The 8,229-nt window shown below is 42.2% G+C and overlaps 1 protein-coding gene across 1 annotated transcript; it reads left to right on the top strand.

Moving 5' to 3' along the window:
* On the top strand, positions 1-8,017 carry CMPK2 (cytidine/uridine monophosphate kinase 2). Its single transcript, XM_053937534.1, has 6 exons — positions 1-136; positions 1,233-1,714; positions 2,053-2,167; positions 2,975-3,176; positions 4,355-4,588; positions 7,620-8,017. Exons 1-6 carry the CDS (start codon positions 1-3, stop codon positions 7,738-7,740), a joined length of 1,290 nt encoding a protein of 429 aa, XP_053793509.1. The 3' UTR covers positions 7,741-8,017.
* Positions 8,018-8,229: the final 212 nt, after the last annotated feature.

Raw genomic sequence — 8,229 nt, 5'->3', positions numbered from 1 at the left:
ATGAGCAAAGGTCCACAACAGGTGCTGAAAGGGAAAGATAAGGATGTACTGCTTAACATTCCTAATTCGGTGACTATGGAGGCTGGAGGAGCACAAGGACTAGGAGAAGTGACCATGGATAAGACAGACATGTACAGTGTGTCATTCTGCCAGACAAAATATTGGCTGAGAAGAGCCCCTACTCTTAATCAGTGCATATTATTATAATTTTAAAATGACATATTGGCTTCCTGTATAATGAAACATATTTTACCCTGTGTCTTCTGGTATCCATACCCAGATGCCATAGCCATGTGTTTGAGTGATGTGGAATGGTGCTGGAGTTCTCAGATATGAAACAGCCTTAAAAAGAACCAAATGAATTTTGGTACATGATGCTGAGACTGTATTGAAGAGCTTCGAAGGCTGTGTTCCCAGTTGTGGCTCTGGCCCAGACCTCCATCAGCTTCTTCGGGATGGGCAGTTTCCAGCTAGTACAGATGATTTGCTGGTCCTGCCTACCAGATGCTCCCCTCTCCCTGCAGTTACACAAAGTAAAAGGTATTTGTGCAAGCGTTTGAGATGACCAGAGGAAGACAAGTTTCCAAGGAATTTCTTGTAGAGTATATTAGTTCAGAAAACATGTCAGAAGTTTAACTTTAGATATCTCTAAGCAGCAGTTCTCCAACTATTGAAAAAGAAAAGTTTTCTACAGAGATACAGGTTCTCAAACATTTTAAGTTACATATTTTGAAAACTCAAAAACTACCTTTTAGGCAATGTTACTCATAGCAGCTGTCACGAGACTAAGTCTGTGCTATTGCTATTTGCAGTGTTCCTGGTTCCTACATCTGAGCTGATGAAAGCTAGAATTGGCCATTGCAAAATTGCTTGAAAAATGAAAACAGCCTTCTAAAAGTCCAGTTTACTCCCAAAATTATTTGTGTCTGTCTTGTTATCAAGGCACTGAATAACCAAATAATGGGGTCAAGTTACTGATATGCCTGAGAGCCCAGTGCTGCTTGGGCACTGCAACTCAACAAAGTAGTTGGGTTAGGACTTGTTTGTCATTTTGGGCCAGTCCTAAGCAGTGGAGCATATTTGCACTAATATTTTATTTGCTTGTTTGTTTGGGTTTTTTTTTTGGTTTTTTTTTTTTTTTTTTTTTTTTTTTTTTTTTTTTTTTTTTGTTTGTTTTTTTTTTTTTGTTTTTTGTTTTTTTTTGTTTTGTTTTGTTTTGTTTTGTTTTTAAGAAGATCACCAGGATTCAGCCACGAGAACCCGTGGGAATGTGACCCTTTGTTGCTGGCGGACGGGCAGGCCGGATCCCGAGGCTGGGACTTTACATCCCGTGATTGCTGGCGCCCATCCGCGCACAGACCCATTCTCCGCGGGACCAAACCCGTTCGACCCGGCGCCAGCGACACGGGGCGGGGAAGGCAGAAGGGCGTTCCGAGAAGCTTCCCCTTGTTCCGAGGAGCTGCCCTCTGCTGCTCCCCGGTCCCCGCAGACCGGCGCCTTCCCGGCCGGCCGGGCCAGTTTCGTTTCCCGCTGGCTCCTCCTCCGCCTCCGCCCGCCCCCTCCGCTCTGCCGCTGGCCCGGCTCGCTGCTCCCGGCGCTCGGCTCCCGGCTCCCGGCGATGCTGGGGCGCTGCGCCCCGGGCTCACCGGGCCCCCGGCCCATGGTCCGTGCCCTGCCGCCCTCCGCCAGCGCCCTCCGCCAGCGCCTGCGCCAGGTCAGCACCGCGGGCGCGGAGCCCACGTTTGGCTCTCCAGCGCCGTGGGGCGGGCGGGTGCCAAGGGAGCGAGGGGTAATCGTTTTAAACGAAGGGAGGGCAGGTTCTGACCAGATGTAAGGTAGAAGTTTTTTACGATGAGGGTAGTGAAACACTGGCATAGGTTGCCCAGAGGGGTGATCGATGTCCCATCTCTTGAAACATTCCAGGTCGGGTTGGACAGGGCTCTAAGAGACCTGATCTAGTTTAGGGTGACCCAGTGCTCTGCATGGGGGTTGGACTAGATGGTCTTTAAAGGTCCCTTCCGACCCAACACATTCTGCGATCTCTCCTTGCAGTGTGCAGAACGGATCCCTGAGGCTGGAGCAGTACTCGACCTGCTGGAGAAATGCCCAGAGCACCAAAAAAAGGGAGGTTTTCCTGTCATAGTTTTTGAGGGGTTGGATGCCACGGGTAAGAGCAACATGTGGTTGAAGAACCTCAGATGAGAAATCGTTGAAAGGAACAACTGCTATGTTTTCATTAGGCATAAGGCTTTAAAATAAAATTTTAAAAAATCTCGGAAATCTGTGACAGATAATTTCAAATGCCAATCTGTCTTCTCTTACTTATAAAAGATTACTGTATGCTAATATACATTCAGTGGTTTAATTCCTTACCTATACAAATGTAAGAATACAGAGTGGAGTACTGAAAATTAAATTTCTTGTTCAGATGATGAAACATACTTTTACTGGAGAGTTTTAAAATAAATGTACTAAACTAGTGGTAGTCTGGGGAACTGCCAGCAGTTTGTCTAAGACAGAAATATTACTTGCTTTTGGCTAACTTTGTTTTCTGACTTGTCAGTTAAAGAGAACTGAAAATCCTCATAAAAAGAAGGAATTGAATGACCAGCATGGCAATATTCACATAAATTGCAACTGAGAAAAATATTATAAATTAATATATATGGAAATTGCCATGAATATATAGAGAAATTGACATGCACCTAATGTTTTTAAGGGAGTGAAAACTGAAAACTGGATAAAGGAAGGGCTGGAAGGCCCAGAGAACAGGAAAGGGAGTAATAATTCCTGCAACCAGACTCAGAATCAGTTTCCACTGGAAACCATATGACAAGATGCTCGGGTTAGATATTCAGATGTCAGAGCCTGTACGCATATACACATATACAGACAGGAGCGTTTTTCAGTTTTTAAAACTCAGGTGCATCTGGTAAATAATATAATGAATGTTACCTTCTTAAATGAAATGCAGGCAAAACCACAGTGACCCAGGCTGTTAAGGACAAGCTGAATGGCATTCTGCTGCGGTCCCCACCAGCGTGCATCAGCCAGTGGAGGACTATATTTGATGATGAGCCAACACCCATTAAAAGAGCATTTTATGCTGCGGGCAACTACATTCTGGCTTCAGAGATTGCGAAAGCATCCACTCAGGCACCTGTGATCATAGACAGGTTTGTGTATTTAAGAAGCCCTCTTATATCAGTGCCATCATACAGTTGTTCAGTGTTACAAGCAGTCAGTGATCGTCTCTGTGTTTCTTCAGGGGTTTTGTTTTGGGTTTTTTTTATAGTTTGTTTAGGGTTTTTTTGGAAGCACTCTGCAGAGAGTCAGATAAATATTAAATCTTCTAAAGAGTAACACTTAGGATAACAGTAAAATAGGGGTCTTCAATCAGTGTAATACTCATAACTAGCTTTAGGACACATGAAAATTGTTACATCTTCAGTTAAGAATAGTGAAGGAACAGACTGTGCATCCTGAGCTAAACCAGGGTTTTGTGACAAACCAGAAGAGACTGTGGGCTGCTGCTCATGGCTGGTCATGGTCATCTCTAAGATGTGTCTGAGATATGGGTGGATTGGAATGACTGAGTTTTAGGTAGACTTACTCTTTCTGAATTTAAACACAGAGATATGCTCCCCACTTTTTTGGGTTTGTTTGTATTATTTCTGGTTTTCACTAACTGTGTAGGCAGCTTACAATATTACTGTGCATAAAAAAGTCTAGATGTACTTTGAACCCTCTGGCTTATTTCAGTATGTGTACTGTAACCTTGGGCTAGAACACACACAGATACACATACACACATACGTTGTTTGCATGTGAGTGCTATTTTCAACCACCCCCAAATCCACTGAAATCTATCAAACACAGTGCCTTGTAGTGGGGAGAATGTTAAATGCAAGTGAAATTACTAACACTGGTAATGCCTGTGTTCATTCGCATGTTTGTGAAGACTGCATGTTCTCTACCAAATCTATTGCAGTAAGTAGGATGGGAACCACAAAAAAGGAGTCTCAGAGTAAAGGATTTTGAGATATATTGTAACTCTTCTTTGACCTGTCTCAATATATGTGGAGACTTTCTTTTGATAGGAGTATCTGAAACAGTCTCTACATAATGTTTTAATTAATAGTTCACATTAACTCTGAATAGTACACTGAGTATTATCATTGTTAAGAAATAATGGATAGCACAGAACTGTTATTTGGATTTCCCTTCAAAGCCATGCTGTCATCTATCTCATCATTATTGACTTGTTGTTATAATGCCAACTGACTCCTATATTACTGAAGAATTAATGTTCTCTTTAAAATTTCTCTCCCTCCATTTTGTACTTTCCTGACAGATACTGGCACAGCACAGCTGCCTACACAATTGCCACTGAAACAAGTGGGAAAGTCCAGGATCTTCCACCAGCTCAAGATGAGGTGTATCAGTGGCCTGAGGATCTTCTTAAACCTGACCTTGTTCTTCTCCTGACTGTTGACCCTGAAGAACGAGTCCGGAGACTTCAGCATCGGGGGTTGGAGAAAACAAAGGAGGAAGCTGAGTTGGAAGCTAACAGCTTGTTTCGCCAAAGGTACCCTTTAATGGGGAATAAGAGGCTGGAGGCAATCTTGGCTCCTGTGGGATCAATAACAAATGTGCCTCTCACATTAGTGGGACAAGAATTTCCACAAGAATTTCTTTTGTATAAGGTTTTGTTCTGTTTTTGGTTTTATTTTGGGGAAGAATGCATGCCTGTTAGGGAGGGTAAATTTTGTCACTTCTAATTGAAAGTGTTTGAAAGATGCAGATGTATAATTTAATTGTCCTGTAAAGGAGCTTTGAGTTAAAATACTTCTGTTTTTCTTCGATGCTTTTATTTTAGCATCTTTCTCAGTGAGGTCATGAAGGAGATGGACTTGAGAGTTCCAGGACTGATAGGCAAGAAGTTGAAACACATAGCTTCCCCAGGAAATTCTGGAACTGAGCTCCAGATTAAGAGAATAAAATTAAAACATCCTCTTGTAGATGTCTTTAGTTGTACAAAGTGTTTCAGGTACCAGTATAGTCAATACCTTCAATGGAGCCTTCAAAGTGATTCATGTCACCACCCATTTGGAGCTCAGTGATCTAAACTTAAGTATCTAAAGCCTTTTGATATGAGATGTGATGCAGAACCTGTGGACACTTCCTGGGTTAGGAACTGGAAGCTAAATGAGAAAGTTCTGAGCATCTCAAGCAGTACTAGGTACATTAACTTAAGCAACTGAATGGCATCCCAAGTTTCCTGCTTCAGGGTGTGCTGAACTGCTATCTAGGCTCTGCCAAATGTATGGATTACATCATCTTTGTCTATGGTGGAAACTCAAATGCCAAATGTTTGTGTAGACAGCTCAGCAGAGACACTTGAATATTGGTTTCCTTATCTACAAGCAAGGCCGAATCTACCTTTAGGCTTTTAAATTTCTGGTGATGGAATAACTTAAAGATATTGTAAAGTCAAAAGTGGCTATAATTTGTAAAGCCGAAGTGGCTTTACAAAGGGGAGATTTTCCCTGACAAATTCAACATTGGTGAATGAGGCAGAGCAACTGATGACATCTGCCTGGATTTCTGCAAAGTGTTTGACAATGTCCCACATGACATCCTCATCTTCAAATTTAAAAGACATGGATTTGATCAATGGACCATTCAGTGAACAAAAAATTGGCTGGATGGCAGCACACAAAGAGTTGTGGTCAACGGCTTACTGTCCACACGGCAGCCAAAGACAAGTGGTGTTCCCTGGGTCTCTACTGGGGCTGATACTATTCAGCATCTTTTTGGTGGCATGGGCAGTGGAAGCGAGTGCACCCTCAGCAGATTTGCAGACAAGACCAAGCTGTGTGGTGCAGTGGACATACTGGAGGGAAGGAATGCCATTCAGAGGAACCTGGACAGGCCTGAGAGGTGGGCCTGTGTAAACCTCATGAAATTCAGCAAAGGGAAGTACAGTGTCCTACACCTGGATCGTGGTAATCCCAAGCACAGCTACAGGTTGGATGGAGAAGTGATTGAGAGTGCCCTGCAGAGAAAGGCTTGAGGGTAATGGTTGATGAAAAACTCATCATGAGCTGGCAATGTGCACTCATAGCCCAGAATGCCAACTGTGCCCTGGGCTTCATCTGTGCGCCATGGCCAGCAGGTTGAAAGAGGGGATTCTCCTCCTATACATTGCTCTTGTGAGACCCCACCTGGAGTGCTGAGTCCAGTTTTGGTGTCCCCATCATAAGAAGGGCATGGAACTGTTGGAGCAAGCTCAGAGGAGAGTCACAAACAACTGGAGCACCTCCTCTACGAAGACAAATTGAGAAAGCGGGGCTGTTCAGCCTGGAAAAGAGAAGGTTGAGTGGACACTTCTTAGCAACCTTAGAGTATCTGAAGGGGCCTACAGGAAAGCCAGAGAAGGACTATTAATCAGGAACCGTAGAGGTAGAACAAGGAGTAATGGATACAGATGGAAAGAGGGGAAATTTAGGTTAGCTATTGGGAAGAAACTTTTCACTGTGAGGATGGTGAGGTACTGAAACAGCTTGCCCAGAGACGCTGTGGATGCCCCAACTCTGGCAGTGTTCAAAGTCAGGTGGGATAAGGCCTTAAGCAACCTGGTCTGGCAGGAGGTATCCCTGCCCATGGTAGGGGGATTGGGACTAGATGATCTTTCAGGTCCATTCCAGCCCCTTAACATTCTAGGATTCTGTGATTGCTTAATTTTGACAGAAATTCTGTGTGGACACACAGCTCATATAGTGGGACCTGCAGAGGGGTGAGTTAGCTAGGGAACATGCTGCCATTTAAGCATCTTTTACATTTTAATTCTGTTACTGCATATTTGTGTCAGAAAGCTTTTAGTTATTTCTACCTGTTTATTATGTCAATCTGAATATGAGACTATCCAAAATCCTCCTTGATTTGTCTTGTGACTTCTGTCCTAAATTGCATTATGGGAACATAATATGTTCCCATAATAATATGTTCCCATAATATTAAAATAATATTCACATCCTCATTCACACTCTCAAAGACTAAATGTGGGAGAGTTCTGCTATAAGCCTAATGGTTTATAGCCTAAGTGAAGAAGTTTTCATCCTGTATTTTATCCTGTTATTCATCTGGTTAGTTGATCAGAGGAAGGAGTTGAACAATATGTCAACTCTGTAATCTAACGAGTCAAAGCTGAGATCAGTCAATGAGTACAACTACACAATGCAATGCCATATAGTTCAGAGATACCTTAGCAGAAACTGAAAAAAATTAATTTGGGTGCTAGAAGCAGACTGTCCACTCTACTGCTATACCAGACTGTATCCAGTGATAAGCCGTAAAGAAAGAAATACTTTATTCCATGCCTTGTTAATATGGCTGGAGCTCTGGGAATCAATGTCAAGGAAAGTATGTGGTTTGAGATTTACATTGTAATAGTTACTAATGGTTTATTGCTCTTTGCAGGAGATTTCATTCTTAGCTTCATATTAGATTTTCTATCCTCTGTCTCTGCAGTGCGAGCACTATCTTCTGAGATTGATGACTAATTTCATTTCATATCCCTGAAATTTGAAGTTTAATTTCTCTTGTTTTGTTTTTAGAGTTGAAGAGTCATACAAAAGGATGGTGAATCCTGCATGCCAAGAGGTTGATGCCAGCCCCTCCAAGGAAGAGGTTCTCAAGACTGTTCTACAGCTAATTAAGAAACACTGTGCTTTTTAAAAGCAACTTTTAAAGTGTAGTAGCACTTAAAAGATGCTTTTTATTGCCCCACTGGTTTTGGTACCTCAAAATGTCTCAGATAAATACTGAATACAGTTTTATTCTGATTTATACATATGTATATATATGTACTGATTTATTATGATTTATTCAGATTTATACAGTAATTTGTGCAGGTTATCTGTTTTGTGGTTGCTACTCTACTTTTCTGTATAAGAAAAATGTTACTCACGTCATTCAGCATTCTTAGTAAAAAAACAAACATACTACAGTCATGCATGAAGAGCCTCAGAGTATTTTCTGACACCAGGACATTTTGAGGTGCTATCATGTTGCATCTTCATCACCAAGAGAACCTATTCCCCAATCCATTGTGTACCAAAATTTGCTGCACTGCATCAGGAGCATTAGATGCTGAAGGAGAGCCTGAAATATCATCAGTACTAAAACCATAAAATCATAACATTTAGGAACAGAAAATCCAGTGCC

This window comes from Vidua chalybeata, chromosome 3, assembly GCF_026979565.1.
Source record: "Vidua chalybeata isolate OUT-0048 chromosome 3, bVidCha1 merged haplotype, whole genome shotgun sequence".
NCBI classification, from domain to species: domain Eukaryota; kingdom Metazoa; phylum Chordata; class Aves; order Passeriformes; family Viduidae; genus Vidua; species Vidua chalybeata.
The sequence above is the reverse complement of the archived record's forward strand: the minus strand, read 5'-3'. Positions and strand labels throughout refer to the sequence as shown.